At 42.3% G+C, this 19,510-nt stretch overlaps 1 protein-coding gene across 2 annotated transcripts in view; it reads left to right on the top strand.

The window, feature by feature from the left end:
* The first annotated feature begins 318 nt into the window (after positions 1–318).
* The window catches only part of mfsd3 (major facilitator superfamily domain containing 3), a 117,664-nt gene continuing 98,472 nt past the window's right edge, over positions 319–19,510 (top strand). For both annotated transcript variants that reach the window (XM_048527551.2, XM_059644659.1), the window contains exons 1-3: positions 319–581; positions 2,858–2,903; positions 8,362–9,095. In XM_048527551.2, the coding sequence (XP_048383508.1) occupies positions 8,426–9,095 (670 nt within the window). In that variant the 5' untranslated portion in view covers positions 319–581; positions 2,858–2,903; positions 8,362–8,425. The remainder of the gene's footprint in view (positions 582–2,857; positions 2,904–8,361; positions 9,096–19,510) is intronic.

Here is a 19,510-nt window from a genome sequence, read left to right as displayed (position 1 = left end):
AGGTGGATTAGCTATGCTACATTGCCCACGGTGGCGAGGGATGTGCAGACTGCGTGGATTAGCATGGGAAATGCAGGTTTACGGTGATATGGTGGGATACTTTTTGGAGGTTCAGTGTGGACCAGATGGGATGAATGGCCTGCTTCCACACCGTAGGGACTCTATATGAAACTTGATGTTTAGGCTGCATTGTCTTCATACCCTGCTGTCCCGGCAATGGAAGGACCAACAGTAAATGGAGTATTTCTGCAGTTTCGTTCCTGTACCAGTTGTGACCTCTAGGGGAACCTGCAAACGGAAGTACACTGAAATCAAAAACAGAATTAGAAGGACGGAAATGGAGGGTGGCGTGGCATAAATTTGCCAAATAATCCGTTTTCATGTTGTAACTTAGTTCTGTAAATAGAAATGTCCCTATCTTAGGGAGTGTTCCATCTGCCGACACTTTCACTTCCCAGTTTACAGAATGGGGGTGACGCCCTTTCTACGGTCACTCCGAAGCTGTTCGGGATTTTCATGAACACGCGTCAGTTTAAATTGCTGGTGTTGGACGGATGTGAGAGACCAGCACCCGCGAAAGGGTGAGACCAGCAGCTTCTGCACTGTATCAGACTGTTTCCGAATAGGGTCAGCACAGAAGGCTCTCTGTACTGTATCTGACCGTTCCCGCACACTGTCAGCACAGGGCTCTCTGTACAGAATCTGACTGTTCCCAGCTGATGTCAGCACAGGGCTGTCTGAAGGGTATCAGACTGATCCCGGATAGTGTCAGCACAGGGCTTTTTGCACTGTATCAAACTGATCCCTGACACTGTCAGCATTGGGCCCTCTGTACTGTACCTGACTGTTCCTAGGTAGTGTCAGCACAGGGCCCTCTGTACTGTACCTGACTGTTCCCATATAGTGTCAGCACTGTATCAGACTGTTTGCAGATGCTGTCAGCATTGGGCCCTCTGTACTGTACCTGACTGTTCCTAGATAGTGTTAGCTGACTGTTCCCAGATAGTGTCAGCACTGTATCAGACTGTTTGCAGATGCTGTCAGCACAGGGCTCTATATACTGTATCTGACTGTTCCCAGATAGTGTCAGCATAGGGCTCTATGTACTGTACCTGACTGTTCCCAGATAGAGTGCCCTGTGCTGACAATGTACTGTAACTTGACAGTTCCTGGATAGGGTCAGCACAGGGCTCTAATTAGAGTCATACAGCATAGAAACAGACCCTTTGGTCCAACTCATCCATGCCAATCAGGTATCCTAAATTAATCCCGTCGTATTTGCCAGCATTTGGCCTATATCCTTCTAAACCCTTCCTATCCATGTACCATCCAGATGACTTTTAAATGTTGTGTAATTGTATCCACCTCTACCACTTCCTCTGACAGCTTGTTCCATACATGTACCACCCTCTGCATGAAGAAGTTGCCCCTCGCGTCCCTTTCCCCTCTCACTTTAAACCTATGCCCCTCTAGTTTTGGAATCCCCTAGCCTGGGGAAAAGACTTTGGCTATTTACCTTATCGATGCCCCTCATGATTTTAGAAATCTCTATAAGGTCACTGCTCAGCCTCCGAAACTGCAAGGAAAATAGCCCCAGCCTAGCCAGCCTCTCTCGAAAGCTCAAACCCTGCAACATCATTGCAAATCTTTTTTGAATCCTTTCAAGTTTCACAACATATTTCCTATTACAGGGAAACCAGAATTGAATGCAGTATTTCAAAAGTGGCCTAACCAATGTCCCATACAGATGCAACATGACCTCCCAACTCCAATACTCAATGCACTGACCAATAAAGGCTAGTGTACCAAACGCCTTCTTCACTCCTGTCTACCTGTCACTCCACTTTCAAGGAACTATGTACCTGCACCCCAACGTCTCTCTGTTCAGCAACACTCCCCAGGAACTTACCATTAAGTGTATAAGTCCTGCCCTGATTTGCCTTTCCAAAATGCAGCACCTCACATTTACCTAAATTACATTCCATCGCCCACTCATTGGCCCATCTGATCATGGTCCCGTTGCACTCTGAGGTAACCTTCTTTGTTGTCCACTATACCTCCAATTTGTCAGCAAACTATACTAACCAAACCTCTGATGTTCACATCCAAATAATTTAGATAACAAAAAGCAATGGTCCCAGCACTGATCCTCGTGGCACACCACTGGTCATAGGCCTTCAGTCTGAAAAGCACTACCACGACCCTCTGGCTGTCTGTTCTGTATCAGACTGATCCTGGATAGTGTCAGCACAGGGCTGTCTGTACTATATATGAAAGTTCCCGGACTCTTGTCAGCACAGGAATCTCTGTACTGCATCTGGCTGTTTCCAGAAAGTGACAGCAAAGGGCCCTCGGTACTGTATTAGACTGTTCCCGGACACTGTCAGCGCAGGGCCCTCTGTACTGTATTAGACTGATCCTGGACACTGTCAGCGCAGGGCCCAAGCACAGGGCCCTCTGTACTGTATCAGACTGTTCCCGGACACAGTGTGCTGAATCGGTGTTGCACTCACAATGTGAGCAGGACGGATAGAGGTGAATCTTGCCCGCGTTTGTTACAATGACCTCCCATTGTCCCCGGACGTTCTACCACTGTTTGTTTATTTGTTGTGTGGAAGTAAAAACCGAAACACTCCCTGCAGCTCCCCCCGCGGGGCCAGCAGTTCCTCACATTAACGTCTGCCCTCGGCTGCGGCGAAGAAATCAAACACCGCACGGAGGCAGCAGCAGACAGTCCCAGGGTTGATCACGTGCTCGCTGAGAGAGCGGCCTCTCCAATGAACTTGCTGTTGCTCATTTCTTAAAAGTGACATTATCTGTTGTAACTCATATCTCACCTTTTACCTACGCCACCTAGGTTCAGGAACCGAGCAAGAATGTCGTGGAGCCCCCAGCAAGCAGAGGTGAGTCTCCAGGTCATTTAAGATGTAATCGGGATCGGAATTCGTTCATCTTTAAAATATTTTGCCTGTTATTACGTCTTGGTATGACTTCTTGGTATGTAGTCGAGTATCGTCCAAATGGTTCATGATGGATTTTTTTTGCCTTTTTAATTATGGACATTGAAAGATTTTATGTTTTACATGATCCTGTGAGGGCCAGCTTTTTAGAGGGAAGAGATCAAATGTTTCGTCGGACCAGAGCTTCCAACTTCATATAGCTTGCCCTCCAGAAGCTCTACTTGTTCGAAACTGCAATGCTTGCTTCAAGAAATATTTCACTGCTGGGTACTTTGCAAATCCCAACCCCTCTATATTTTACCAATACACTCAATATATGTTGGACTTCCATTTATATATCCTTGTGCTTTGTTGTATCTTTACAGTCTTCTTTAAATCTTTTGTTCCTTCTTCTCCCAACAGAGAAAAAAAAACTTTATTCATTCGTGGGATGTGGGCATGACTAGCTGGCCAGCATTTCTTGCCCATTCCTAGTTGCCCTTGAGAAGGTAGTGATGAGCTGCCTTCTCGAATTGCTGCAATTCACCTGCTGTAGGTTGACCCACAATGCCATTAGGGAGGAAATTCCTAGATTTTAACTTAGCGACAGCGAAAGAATGGCGATGTATTTCCAAGTCAGGATGGTGAGTGACTTAGATGGTGGTGATCTGTTGCCCTTGTCCTTCTAGATGGAAGTGATCATGGGTTTGCAAGATGTTGTCTGAGGATCTTTGGTGAATTTCTGCAGTGCATCTTATAGATAGTACACACAGCTGCTCCTGAGCGTCAGTGCTGAAGGGAGTGAATACTTATGGATGTAGCGCTAACCAAGCAGGCTGCTTTGTCCTGGATGGTGTCAAGCTTCTTGAGTGTTGTTGGGGCTGTACTCATCCAGGCAAGTGGGGAGTATTCCATCACACTCCTGACTTGTGCCTTGTAGATGTTGGACGTCCTTTGATAAGTTAAGGACGGTATAAAGATCAAAGAGAAGTATAACATAGCAAAGATGAGCGGGAAGCCGGACGACGAGGAAACTTTTCAAGAGGAACAGAGATAACTAAAAAAGCAACACACGGAGAAAAAAATGAGATACGAAGGCAAACTGGCCAAAAATATAAAGGAGGATAGTAAAAGCTCTTTTAGGTATGTGAAAAGAGAAAAAAAAGAGTTAAGTCTAAAATTGGGCCCTTGAAGCCAGGAACGGGTGAATTTATTATGGGGAACAAGGAAATGGCAGAAGAGTTGAATAGGTACTTTGGATCTGTCTTCACTTGGGAAGACACAAACAATCTCCCAGATGTAATAGTGGCTGAAGGACCTAGGGTAATGGACGAACTGAAGGGAATTTATATTAGGCAGGAAATGGTGTTGGATAGACTGTTGGTCTGAAGGTCGATAAGTCCCCAGGACGTGATGGTCTACATCCCAGGGTACTTAAGGAGGTGGCTCGAGAAATCGTGGATGTAATCATTTTCCAATGTTCTATTGATTCAGGATCACTTCCTGCGATTTGGAGGGTGGCTAATGTTGTCCCACTTTTCAAGAAAGGAAGGAGGGAGAAAACAGGGAATTATAGACCAGTTAGCCTGACGTCAGTGGTGGGAAAGATGCTGGAGTCAATTATAAAAGATGAAATTACAACTCATTTGGATAGCAGTAACAGGCTAGGTCAGAGTCAACATGGATTTGCGAAGGGGAAATTGTGCTTGACTAACATTCTGGAATTTTTTGAGGATGTAACGATGAAGATGGACAAGGGAGAACCAGTGGATGTAGTGTACCTGGACTTTCAGAAAGCCTTTGATAAATTCCCACATAGGAGATTAGTGAGCAAAATTAGGGCACATGATCTTGGGGGCAATATACTGACTTGGATTGAAAATTGGCTGGCTGACAGGAAGAAAAGAGCAGTGATAAACGGGTCCTTTTTCAGAATGGCAGGCAGTGACCAGTGGGGTACCGTAAGGTTCAGTGCTGGGACCGCAGCTGTTTACAATATACATTAATGATAGAGATGAAGGCATTAAAAGTAATATTAGCATATTTGCTGATGACACAAAGCTGGGTGGCAGTGTGAAATGCGAGGAGGATGTTATGAGAATACAGTGTGACTTGGACAGGCTAGGTGAGTGGATGGATGCATGGCAGATGTAGTTTAATGTGGATAAATGTGAAGTTATCCACTTTGGTGGCAATAACAGGAAGGCAGGTTACTATCTAAATGGAGTCAAGTTAGGTAAAGGGGAAGTACAACGTGATCTAGGTGTTCTTGTACATCAGTCAATGAAGGCAAGCATGCAGGTACAGCAGGCTGTGAAGAAAGCTAATGGCATGCTGGCCTTCATAACATGAGGAATTGAGTATAGGAGCAAAGAGGCCCTTCTGCAGCTGTTCCGGGCCCTCGTGAGACCGCACCTGGAGTATTGTGTGCAGTTTTAGTCTCCAAATTTGAGAAAGGACATTCTGGCTATTGAGGGAGTGCAGCATAGGCTCACGAGGTCAATTCCTGGAATGGCAGGACTATCATATGTTGAAAGATTGAAGCGACTGGGCTTGTATACACTTGAGTTAAGAAGGATGACAGGGGATCTGATTGATATGTATAATATTATTAAGGGATTGGACATTCTGGAGGCAGGAACCATGTTTCTGCTGATGGGTGAGTCCAGAACTAGAAGAAACTGTTTAAGAATAAGGGCTAGGCCATTTAGAACAAAATTGAGGAAAAACTTCTTCACCTAGAGATTGGTGGAATAATGGAATGCTCTGCCCCAGAAGGCAGTGGAGGCCAAGTCTTTGGATACTTTCAAGAAAGAGATGGATAGAGCTCTTAAAGATATCAAGGGTTATGGGGACAGGACAGGAACAGGATACTGATTGTGGATGATCAGCCATGATCGTAATGAATAGTGGTGCTGGCTTGATGGGCTGAATGGCCTTTTCTGCACCTATTGTCTATTGTCTATTGATAGCTGGTCTTTTGTGTAGCTTCTCCTTCATTTGATTGTCGAAGGAGGAGCTGGTCAGGCATCTTGATTCTCACCTTTGTAACATACTAAATTCTTTCACAACCCTTAGCATCTTATAATATGTATTGCAACATATTTTGTTAAATTAATCCAAAATATTTTAGGCTATCCTTAAAGTTGAATCCACTTATTTAATTGTATGAATTGTTTGAAATTCAAAAAAAGAAAGTTTTCATTTGTGGGCCTAATTACGGAGAACGAAATGAGATCTATATTTGCCACATGTCTCTTGATTTTCAGAACCAGGGGATGGCGGAGACTGGGACCAGTTTGGGTAAGGGATCAGCGAACTGATGAAGGGGGGAAGCTGGGAGGAACATGGAAGGGAGACAGAAGGGGAGAGAACCTTCCACTTCCTTGGCTCTCCTTGTCACCCCTACTCTTGGAGGCAACAGCCAAATGGCATTTTCACTGGATTGTTAACCTCAAGACCAAGGTTATGTTTTGGGGACCCAGGTTTAAATCTTGCCACAGCAGATGAATTCAATAACAATCTGGAATTAAGAGACTGATGATGGTGAAATTGTTGATGATTATTCGGAAAAACCCATCTTGTTCACTAATATCTTTTGGGAAATGAACTTGTCATCCTTACCTGGTCTGATCTACATAGCAACATGGGTGACTCTTAATTGCCTTTTGGGCATTTGGGGATTGACACTAAATGCTGGCCTAACCAGTGATTCTCTGTCCCATGAATGAATAGAAAAAAATCTCCATGACTTCTGAACTCTCTTCCCTTCTCACTCCAGGGATCTCCCCTATTCCCGTCCCAGTCACATGACCCCTTCCCCACCTTTGAAGCCAAGTTTAAAATTGCAAATGCTTTCCTGTGCATGTACAATATTGCATTTGCACATGACATCAGATATAAAGTCCAAGTGATGATTGTAACAAGGTCAACTGGCTGGACATCTTCAAATAGAGTTTGCTGATTGGGGTTATTAATCTGGTCCAATCAGGGATCCCAGGCTGATAGATAAAAAAGGGAATGTTAGAGGTACTGGTGCTCTGATAGCTGACTGTGAAGAGGCACTGCTAGATTCAAGGGCTGTTCATGTGTAAATGGTTCGGTGATGAGATACCATCTCTGTGGAGTTATTTCAATTACTTATTCTGTTTTGCAATCATGCGCATGCATGTTCCCAAATGAGCACATATGCGTAGTTGCCAACAGTTCCGGTTGAGCAAAGAGTGTTGGAATGAAAACCCGTGTGGGCCTAATTACTGGGAGGAAAATGAAATCCAGATTTGAGAGCTCTCGTGGTACAGTGATGGTGTCCATATATCTGAGCCAGGAGGCCCATGTTCAAGTCGCTCCTGCTCCAGAAGTGGTAGCATCTCTAAACAGTTTGATTTAAAGTATCTGAAATCTAGATTTGACAGATTTCTCTTTGTGATTTTCAAATGATAGTTATGTTAATGTAACTTTTGATTGTTATAAAAATTTCTGGATTAAAACAACAATACTGGGTCGCTAACATCCGTTAGGGAAGGAAATCTGCTTTTTGTACCTGGTCTAGCCTACATATGATTCCAGACCCACACACAATGTTGTTGACTTCTAATTGTCCTCTGGGCAATTAGAACGTAGAACAATACAGTGCAGAACAGGCCCTTCGGCCCTCTGTGTTGCGCTGACCTGTGAACTAATCTAAGCCCATCCCCTTACACTGTCCTATCGTCATCCATATGCTTATCCAAGCACTGTTTAAATGCCCCTAATGTGGCTGACTTATCTACGTTGGCAGGCAGAGCATTCCACGTCCTTACCACTCTGAGTAAAGAACCTGCCTCTGACATCTGTCTTCACTCCTCAATTTGTAGCTATGCCCCCTTGTACAAGCTGACATCATCATCCTCAGAAAAAGACTCTCACTGGCCACCATATCTAATCCTCTGATCATCTTGTATGTCTCTAAGGATAGGATGGGCAATAAATGTAGGTCAAGCCAGAGAGACAGGCACATCCCACGAATTAAGGAAAAAATCTACTTACTGCTGTGTCTAACTCTATAATTAATTATAACTGATCCAAGCACTATATAGCCCCACAAGTGACAAACACCAGTTGAACTGTTTCAATGATGTTGGGAAACCTAGATTGCCTTTTAAACAGAATTCGTATTTGGACCTTGGAGTTCTGTTTTCACTCGTAAAGCTATAATTGTAAACATTAACTTAATTAACTTTTACACTGCAGCATGTTGAAGAGCATATTTAATCAATTTTAAAATAACATATAGTGAAATATAATTAGTGCCTTCAGTAAATATTTATTAATTTAAACCCTTACAATCCTAAAATTAACATCTAAAACACTGCTACTTTAAGATACAATTAAAATTAGTAGTGCTGGTCTTAAAGAATTATTACCTCTGTTCTTGTTGCAGATATTGGATTCATCACTGATATACATGGAAGTTTTTGATTTATCTTGGAGAACATCCAATTGAAATGGCATCCTACAAATTGAAATTGTTTGGCTTGTTGTATTTTGTACAAGGAATACCCTATGGATTACAATCTGGTTTACTACCAATCTACCTCAGATCTATTGGAATTTCATTTACCAAAATTAGTTTGACTAAATTCTTGTATTTTCCATGGCTACTGAAGATACTTTGGGCTCCGTTTGTGGATCAATATGGGACAAAGCAGAAATGGCTGCTATCTAGCATGTTTGGTCTGTTTCTATGTTGTTTAATCATTTCAAAACTGCATCCCAAGACTGATTTTACAACTTTGGCCTTCATTTTATTGCTGATGAATTTCTTTGCATCAGTTCAAGATATTGCTGTTGATGGCATAGCAGTACGATTACTCAGTAATGAGGAAGTTGGATATGGCAACACCGTCCAGGTTGTGGGTTATAAAACAGGCTCTCTCGTTTCAGGAGCAGGGCTTTTGATGATGATGGACCATATTAGCTGGGATGTGCTCTTTGTAATAATATCTGTTATTTATGTGATAGCTATCATTTGTGCATGTTTCACGCCTGAACCTCCAACAAGCTCTGATACAGAAACTAGGTTGCCTGTATTGAATCCCCGTGAAATACTGAAAGAAGTACTTCATGTGCCTGGAACCATTTGGACTCTAATTTATGTCATCATTTACAAATTAGGTGAGTGTGATATTGTTATGATTGATAAAAATCACTATCCTGTCAGTGTATTTTTCCATATTTTCAATTTTTTAAAATCTAAATTCTAATTTATCTTTCTTATTTCAGTTCTGGAATAGAGTTGCACCATAAATACAAACCACAACCTGTGAATTCTTGCTGCAGATGCTGATAGACCCACTCTGTATTTCCAGTAATATTTGTTTTGTTATACGTTGACATGTTTGTTATGTCAGAAAATCTACTGCATGCAATGTTACCATTCTAATTCAATCCAAATTGTTTGCAAATAGCTGACCTAAGTTACTGTGCAGCAGATTTGGTCGAATTTAATAGGACCAGCAGTGGACCTGTTGACCGCTGTTGATGAGCCTCTTAATGGGCCACTTTAGGGCCTCACTTGGTCTGTGGGCTGAAAAGCCATCCTTGATCCTTCCTGCCATAAACTTATTTGGATGTGTTGTGGTCATGCAGGGTAGCATGTCCCACTTCTCTGCCAGCCAGGAGCTAGTAGCATCGCAGTAGACGTGAGGAGAAGACTGATTGTTGGAGCCTGAAATACATGTAAGTTAGGTTGAATCATGGGGGTTGGCCAGAGAGTTCTTGGCATGAAGGGGGTTCTGGTCAAAGGGCAGGCACCATACCTCGTGGGAAACCCTTGCAGCTGGTTGGTTACTCCGTTGGGAATGGGGTACTCCAACAGGAAGCACATCCTACATCAAACCATACATATCTGCTGAGGTTCATCATTGCACCTGTTAACTGCTGTTGATGAGCCTCTTAACAGGCCACTTTAGAGTCTCACGTGGTCTGTGGGCTGAAAAGCCATCCTTGATTCTTCCTGCCGTGAACTTATTTGGATGTGGTGTGTGAGGAAGGCAAAGCACTCTCCATCTCAAGCTTTCCTCTTCTACTATATAGACCATTCCACTCCCTTACCAGTCTGTGCCAACCAACTTGCACTTTGAAAGAAGGGCATTAAATGCTGCCCATTGTCTTAATTTTTACAACACTTTTGTTGCGAATACAGCTTAAAAAAATTAGGCAATCTTCAGCCCATTAGAAGTTTATAAAATTATGAGGGGTATGGACAGGTTAAGGGTAGGTGTCTTTTCCCTTGGATGGGAATTTCAAGATTGGGGCCCATTTGTATGGTGGGAGGCGAGAAATTTAAAACGGACTTGAGGAGGAGTTTTCCTACACAGGGTACTTTGCGTGTGGAATGAACTTCCTCAGGAAGTGGTGGATGTGAACACAATTACAACATTTAAAAGACATTTGGATAAGTACATGAATAGGAAAGGTTTGGAGGGATATGGGACCGGAGCAGGCAGGTGGGACTAGTTTAATTTGGAAATATGTTTGGCATGGACTGGTTAGGCCGAAGGGTCTGAAATGACATTTTGAACAAAGTGAGCCTTGGAACAGCAATTGTAGTTTATCCAACTCTTGTTCAGAGAAATCTGTTTTTAAAAAATTCATTCATGAGATGCGAGCATCATTGACTGGGCCAGCAGTTACTCCCCATCCCTAGTTGCCCTTGAGAAGGTGGTGGTGAGCTGTCTCCTTGAACTACTGCAGTCTATGTGTCATAGGTAGACCTGCGATGATGAGTAAATTAGATCTGATACATAAATAGGCAATGTAAAAAGGGCAATTTGCAAATCCTATGCGAGTTAGAATGCAAAGTCGTGTTAGCTACAATATTTGTGGTTGTTCCAATGTTGGAGTAATAATTTTACGTAGTAATAGAGTCAGAGTCATACAGCACTGAAACAGATGATTCAGGCCAACTTGTCCGTGCCGACCAGATATCCTAAATTAATCTAGTCCCATTTGGCCATATCTCTTTAAACCCTTCCTATTCATGTACCCATCCAAATGCTTTTTAAATGTTGTAATTGTATCAGCATTGACCACTTTCTCTGGCAGCTCATTTCATACTTGCACCACTGTCTGTGTGAACAAGTTAGCCCTCAGGTCCTTTTTAAATCTTTCCCCTCTCAAATTAAACCTATCCCCTCTATTTTTGAACTCCCCTATCCTAGGAAAAAGACCATGGGTATTCACCCTATCCCATGAATACCCATGATTGTATAGCTGTCTTTAAGATCACCCCTCAGTTTACTATGCTCCAGTTGAATTAGTTTTGGAGAAAAAAAATTGATTCTTTTCATATATATTGTCACAGTTGATGTTTCTGGTTTTGATTTTGTAACTTTTGTTTCAATACAGCATTTTTTTTAAAATTGCATGTCGCATTCTTGCTGCTAAAATGCCCGCTCCCAGATTGGTTTGGAAGAAAGGCTCAATTTGTGTTCCAGTCAATACGGGCTTAGTGGTCAATTTAATGTTAATTCATCGATGATCCTGGTGACTCCAAAAATGCTTTGCATGTCGTGATTGCTAGCATATTGTTGGATCCTTTGGACTTTCTCTCCCCATCACAGGTCCACTCATGCTCCTATGCCTTATGTTACTGTGTTCGGGACATGTGTTCGGCAGATGGGTGAGTAGATGTCTCTTCACGGCATCTCCTTTGTAGCCTCGAATCTATGCAGGAGATCTGCATGCTGACATAATCTCCAGTGCCCCTGCCTACCAGAGGATGAAGGCATCATGGCATTTGTTAGCAAAGTGTGTGCAAATCTTTGGGAAGCTTTTGTTGTGGCTGAATGTTATGAGTGGAGTGACCAGGACCATGTAAATTAAGATAGTGACAGACTTTGATGAACTCAAGCCTTGAAAGAAAACTGAATTGATGATGAAACAGAATTTGCTGTAAAGCTCCATCTGGTGACAGGGGAGATTTATGGTTTTCATTAATACAGTGTGTGTTAGCTCCCTCTGGTGGTGTCGTTTTAGTTTAGTCTTGTCAGTAATTAGTTGTGAAGGACCCTCTAGTGCAAAATATGAGAAATGAATATGTTGTAGAGTAGACATATGACAATAATGAACGTAATGCTAATTCATAGTATTTCAGGATTCCAACAACTCTCTGATGGTCATAGGCAGATGGATAAAATATGTCTGTCAAATGCATGTATTTGGATCTCAAACTTAATAGGATTTAACTGTATGCATGAAGTTTCTCCCTGTTTGTGTGCTGATCAGCATATTACCAGTGCTGTAGAGGAGGTTAAATGATGTGAATTGGAAGCTGGCATGAAGAAGCAGCCTCAAGTTGTTGTGCCCTTCAAGGACACCAGAGAACTTTCAGCAAAGAGCAGTAACACAAAACCAATACAGTATACTTTAACCAAATATCAACAAGGCAAATACAAAGAAAAGCCATTTGACACAATCCTTGGCTCAGGCAGAAGCCAACCTGGTGATTAACCAATTTTCTCTTCAAAAAAAGTAATTTAATAGTGTTTAAACGCCATGACTGCAATACTTGGTAACTAAACTCTGATTGAACTCAGCATGAAAGAAAATGGAGTCTGTCAGAAATAGAGGCTGGACTTGTGGATCTGGGTCTCACAACCATTTTTAAAGGTCTCCTAAAAAGAACCTAAGTTTTTAAAGATATTTAGGATCAAATCCGTAGTCATCCATTCATCCTATTAAAAACCTGTAGGGTTCTGGTTTGCAGTCAGTAATTTTTCTGATTTTAAGTGGTTTGAATCACCCGCAGAACACTGGTTCCAGACACTGGAATGTGAAATGAAGAAGCTGAAGACAGGTGTGTCAGAGCAAAAAAAAATCTGCGTTTAGTTAAAATACAGAAGGTTGGAATAATACAAGAAATAAAGGTGAATCAATAAACAGTGAAATTAACACATTCAGTTATACAGAGGATGGTAATAAAATACACTATAGATTGAACACAGATGAAGCACTATCAAAACATGAAACAACAGTTTTATTCACAGGAACTTTAATCAGTCTTCCTTCCCTTGGGGCCTCATGCACTGTCACCGCCCACCTTCCCCTCCCTGTTAGCTAGGTTGGAAACTTTGGGGTCTTGAGAATTTAAGCTCACCACTGTGGAAAACACAGTATGAAGTACAGCTGGCTGCTTCTGCTTGCCATACCTGCTGGCTGGATGAAGACTTCAGACTGTGTAGACTTTCGATTCCGGTTGAGCCCAGTGATACGGTAGGATGTATACTTAATAGCACTTAGTTTTCCTTCCTTCCTGGTGATTTTGTGGGCCCAGTTTTCACCTCAGGGTGTGTCTGAGACCTTGTGGTGACAGTCGGGTCTGTGATTTTCGGAGCTTGTTGGTTCTTAGGTCTGCTTGGCTGTGGTCGGTTGCTTTTGTTTCCCTGGTTCGGAACAGGGATTTGTCAGTAGCTCTTGGGATTGCTGCTGGGATCCCCCTTCTGGAGATGGCTCTTGGAGCTAGCTGCTGGTATTAGCTGTTGAAATTCTTCTTCCGAAGATAGGCCTTTTGAATGCTCTTGGAGATAAATGTTTGGGACTGCACTGGGGTTCGCTCTTGGGGATAACTCCTTCAGGTGAAGTCGGGGCCTGCAATTTATACTGCATGTGCACCCCTTACCTTTGCATCAGACCTATGCTTGCCATTGTGTTATTGGTGTTCCTTTCAAAGTTAGTTGGTTTCCCGATCATTATGAGTATGTATGTATGCATAACAGTGTGGTAAATCAAAATCGCCTTTCCCATATTGTCAAGTGTTACCCTACTCACACACTGTGAATGTGACCATCTTAGACACATATTCTAAAGAAGGGTCTAGGCCCGAACGCCAACTTTTGTGCTCCTATGATGCTGCTTGGTCTGCTGTGTTCATCCGTTTCTACACCTTGTTATGTTAGACACACTATTTCTTTTCACACAAGTAGTAAATAACTTCTGTCACCAACATACCATCATAATTTGAACTGGTGATGCTTTCCATCTAAACTCTTATTTTACCCCTTGTCAATTTCCCATAGATTACACAAAGGATGAAGATCCCGTATTGAGACAAATAGGCCAGTGCTATATATTTTACCCTTATGTGCATGTGGCAAGCATTACATCTTTTTGGCAATTTTTGATTCAGGTTTATGTTAAAAGAATAATTATAAAAATCGCTGTTGCATTGGTAATCTCCAGTAGAAAAGGAACTCTTGACAATGTAGGTCAACTACCAACAGCATTTGGAGATTTTATACTCAGAAATTCATAAAGACCACACAAAACTAGACAGACACTGTAACAGTGATTAATGTGAAACCTCCTGCACATAACCCTAAAGTACATTCACACCACTTGCTGCAGTAACAGTAATATTGACCGTACACATGGGCGGCATGGTGGCTCAGTGGATAGCACTGCTGCCTCAGTGCCAGGGACCCAGGTTTAATTCCACCCTTGGGTGACTGTCTGTGTGGAGTTTGCGCATTCTCCCCATGTCTGCGTGGGTTTCCTCCGAGTACTCCAGTTTCCTCCCACAGTCTAAAGATGTGCAGGTTAGGTGGATTGGCTGAGCTAATTTGCCGATAGTGTTCAGGGGTCTGTAGATTAGGTGGGTAAAAGGGGGATTGGTCTGGGTGGGATGCACAAGGGTTGGTGTGGGCTTGTTGGGCCAAAGGGCCTGTTTCCACACTGTAAGGGTTCTGTGGTATGAATGGATTTCGATTAGAGTTGAATGACCAGTATCTCGGTAGGCCAATACTATCTGTGCTGGATAACAAAGTGTGGAGCTGGATGAACACAGCAGGCCAAGCAGCATCTCAGGAGCACAAAAGTTGACGTTTCGGGCCTAGACCCTCTCTGATGAAGGGCCTAGGCCCAAAACGTCAGCTTTTGTGCTCCTGAGATGCTGCTTGGCCTGCTGTGTTCATCCAGCTCCACACTTTGTTATCTTGGATTCTACAGCATCTGCAGTTCCCATTATCTCTATCTGTGCTGATTAGCCTGAGGTGTAAAAGTTAGTTTTGGTCCAGGTAGCTGGGTATGGCTATTTGTTTTCTTAGCGTGGAGGTGTAAATTGGAATTCCAGGCTGAACAATAGCCTCAGATAGAAATCATTCTGGTTCTGTTGTGTGTTTGCAGCTTGAGCCCAGGGTTTTGTCCAGTATTTTAGATGTTAGAAAAGTCGAGGTTCTTGTTCGGTATTTTAGATAATGGGGATTTTTGCTCACTCCTACAGCCACATACCAGCCTGACTTGGAACTATGTGACCATTCTTTTATTGACTGTGGGTCCCAAACATGACAGCATTGTGGGAATTCGTATATTATTAGGACTGCTGCAGTCCAAGAATGCAGATAAGCAGGGCAAATAGGTATGAGCAATGAATGCTAGCCTAGTGAGTGATGTCTGCATTCCATGAACAGATAAAACTAAAACTCCTCTAACCAATACTAGAAAATTAAGTTCAATACATTTTTCAGGAGTACATTCTGTGTTAACAATGGATAATGCAGAATTATTTCAAGGGGTGAGACAAAATGTTTGGAATGTTCCTAACAATAATGCATCCCAAATTGTTTTCAATTTCTATGTTAAGTTAATCCTACTTCTTACATTTCTTTAAAACTAATGCAAATTAAGGCCTGAAGTGCCAATTAAAGCAGAAAATGCTGCAAGTACCCAGATGGTTAGGCATCATGTATGGACTGAGAAACAGAGTTAACGCTTCAGGTCAACAAAACTGAAAGCTTTCGTGTAAACACTGTGAGGTTTCACACTGTTGCAGTTGTTATTTCCTCCATGCCTTCCTCCCACCTCCTCCCTTTCTTCTCATTTTCTTTTTGCTTAAATACTGTTTGTGCCTAACCCCTTCCAGCTCTGATTAAAGCCTCACAATCATAGAGGTCTACAGCACAGAAAAAAGCTTTTTGGTTTATCAATTCTGTGCCATTCAAAAACAGCCGCCCAAATATTCTAAGATAATAAAGTGTGAAGCTGGATGAACACAGCAGGCCAAGCAGCATCTCAGGAGCACAAAAGCTGACGTTTCGGGCCTAGACCCTTCATCAGAGGGTTTGATCTGATCATTGCTCTGATGAAGGGTCTAGGCCCGAAATGTCAGCTTTTGTGCTTCTGAGATGCTGCTTGGCCTGCTGTGTTCATCCAGCTTCACACTTTATTATCTTGGATTCTCCAGCATCCGCAGTTCCCATTATCACGGCCCAAATATTCTAATCCCATTTTCCAGCACTTTGCCCATAGCTTTGTATGCCTTGTCACTACAGGTGTATATCTGAATACTTCTTAAGTGTAATGTGGGTTTCTGTCGCTACCACCCTTAAAGACCATTATGTGGAAGTGCTGGTATCGGACTGGGGTGGTAAAATTCAGAAATCACATGACACCAGGTCACAGTCCAACAGGGTTATTTGAAATCACAAGCTTTCGGAGTGTGGCTCCTTTGACAGCTAAAGTGAGGGAGAAGCACACAGGACACAGAGTTTATAGGCACAGAGATCAAGAGCAGAGAGATCAAACGATCATACAAATGGTGTGAGTGGAGTATCAAATAACAAATCTGTGCAGGTGACCAGAAGTGTCATACGGTGTGAATAAAGTGTCATCAGCTGAATAACGGGGGAAGGTATGATTTATAATCGGATTAAATGAGGCAGAAAGATAATTACAAAAAAATTAATCATAAGGTAGATTTGGAGATAAACCAAATGGCTGGAATAAGATGATAAGTGTAAGAGTTGTACGCCAAGGGTCCAACCAAACTAATACGTAATCTAAAACTGTACAAACCAATTAAGGTAGAGAGATCATAACAATTTATCCAGGTGATGGTATCGAAACAGAACAGTAAGCAGGATTTTACAGATACCAAATAATGTGGTGGAGTCACATATAGCGTGATATGAGCCCAAGATCGTGGGTCTGGAACTTGGCTTTCAGTTTCTGCTTGACAATTCTGCATTGCTGGGTATCTCGAAGGTTGCCTTGGAGGATGCTTACCTGCTGATCAGAGGCTGAATGCCCTTGACCACTGAGGTGTTCCCCAACTGGGAGGGAATGTCCCTCTCTGGTGCCAGAAAGTTATTATTTAACACTCCAGTCACACCACTTGTATGATCTTTTGATCTAAGTGCCCTAAATTCTGTGTTCTGTGTGCTTCTCTCTCACTTCACCTGATGAAGAGGCTACGCTGCGAAAGCTTGTGATTTCAAATAAACCTATTGGACCATAACCTGGTGTTGTGTGACTTCTGACTGTTACCCTTATAGGCAGTGAGTTACAGATTCCCAGCACTCACTGCGTGAAATTTTTTCCTCACAGCCCCTGTAAACCTCCTGCCCCTTACCTTAAATCTGCACCCCTAGTCATTGATCCCTTGACCAAGAAGAAGTGCCTTGCTGTCTATGATCCTTCTAATTTTATACGTCTCAATCATGTAAGTCTACACTGCTCTAGGGAAAACAACCCCAGTCTGTCAACACTTCCTTCAAGATATTCTTAATCTGTTTTTCCACTGATGGTTTTTAATGTGCTGGTATTTATATATTTCTCTTTTTTTATGTTGGAATTCTGATATTCCACAGTATTATGCTTTCGTTCTGGAGTCAAAAATAACACGTTGTGTCAGAGATTCCACTTCTGTCTGTGACTTGTGGCAGAGTTCTACAGATTTATACTGATTTAACTGGCCGGATGCTGAGTGAATCTCAATTTTCCGATCTGTAGTAATGTTTCCGTAGATTTATTTTAAGACTAAATCAAAGTTCCTCGGATGGCTAGCTTTTATTTAGAAACATAGAAAATAGGAGCAGGAGTAGATCCAACTCAATAGCTTGTCTCTGCTTTTTCCCTACATCCTTTGATCCCTTTAGGCCTGAGTACAATATCCAAACCGTCTTGAAGTCATGCAATGTTTTTGCCTCAACTGCTTTCTACAGTAACAAAATCCACCACTCACCACTCTCTGGGTGAAAAAATTTATCCTCCCCTCAATTCAAAATGCTTTACCCTTATCCTTCAATGCTGACCACTGAATCTGGACTCCCCCATCATCAGGAACATCCTTCCTAAATTTACCCATAGGTTTCTATGAGATTCTGTCCTCATTCCTCTGAACTCAAGCAAATATAATCTTAAATCAATTCAACCTCTTAAATGTCAGCCCTGCCATTCCAGGAATCAGTTTGTTAAATCTTTATTGCACTCCCTTCATAGACAGAACATCATTCCTCAGAAAAGGAGACCACAGACTGTTTGCAGTGTTCCAGATGAGGTCTCACTAAGGCCCTATATAATTGCAGCAAGCCATCCCTGCTCACGTACTCAAATCCTCTCGCTATGAAGGGCCAACATACCATTTACCATCTTCACCGCCTGCTGCACCTGCATGCTTACCTTCAGTGAGTGGTGTACAATGACACCCAGGTTTCATTGTACATTTCCCTCTCTGTGTGTTCAGATAATAATCCACCTTCCCATTTTTGCTCTCAGAGTGGCTTGCCTCATTAACCGCATTTATCCACGTGTGATTCTGCACCTGCCGTACATTTTCCCATTCTCTCAATTTGTTCAAATCACACTGACCAATCTCTACATCCTCCTCACAGTTCACCCTCTCATCCAACTTGGTTCCATTTGCAGCTTTGGTAATATGTTATTTCTTTCCCTCATCTAAGTTATTAATATACATTATGAATAACTAGGGTCCTAGCACAGATTTCTGCAGCACCCCATTAGCAATATCAGGCTGAACAGTCTATAATTTCCAGATGTCTCACTGTCTCCCTTTTTAAATAGAGGGGCTACATTAGCTACTCTCTAATCTGTAGGAACTAGTCCAGAAACGATAAAAATTTTCGAAAATGACCACCAATGTATCCACTATTTCTAGAGGCATTCCCTTAAGTACTCTGGGATGTAGATGATCAGGCCCTGGGGATTTATCTACTTTCAAAACCAACACCATTTCTGTCCCAAGAACTGATTTCCTTCAGTTCCTCCTTCTCACTGGACTATGTTCCCCAATATTTCTGGCATGTTGTCTGTGTCTTCCTTTGTGAGCGCAGAACCAAATTATATATTCAGTTGATCAGCTATTTCTTTGTTCCCCATTATAAATTCCCCTGTTTCTGACTGTAAAGGACTTACATTTCTCTTCACCAATTTTTTTTTCTCTCTGTATACCTATAGAAACTTTTTTACAGACAGATTTTATGTTCCTTGCGAGCTTGCTCTCAGACTCCATTTTCCCCTTCTTAATCAATTCCTTTGTCCATCTTTGATGAATTTTAAACTGATCCTATGAAGGGTCTAGGCCCGAAGTGTCAGCTTTCCTGCTCCTAAGATGCTGCTTGGCCTGCTGTGTTCATTCAGCTCCACACCTTGCCATCCCTGAGCTCTGTTTTGTTTTGGCGAGTTTGTATGTCTCACCTTTGGATCTAATACTGTCTCTAATTTTCCTTGTAAGGCATGGTTTGGACACCTCTATTTTACTTCTGTGCCGTACAGGAATCAATAATTGTTGCAGT

The sequence above is a fragment of the Stegostoma tigrinum genome, chromosome 3, assembly GCF_030684315.1.
Source record: "Stegostoma tigrinum isolate sSteTig4 chromosome 3, sSteTig4.hap1, whole genome shotgun sequence".
In the NCBI taxonomy this organism is placed as follows: domain Eukaryota; kingdom Metazoa; phylum Chordata; class Chondrichthyes; order Orectolobiformes; family Stegostomatidae; genus Stegostoma; species Stegostoma tigrinum.
Note: the sequence above shows the minus strand (reverse complement) of the source record. Positions and strands in the feature narration are given on the sequence as shown.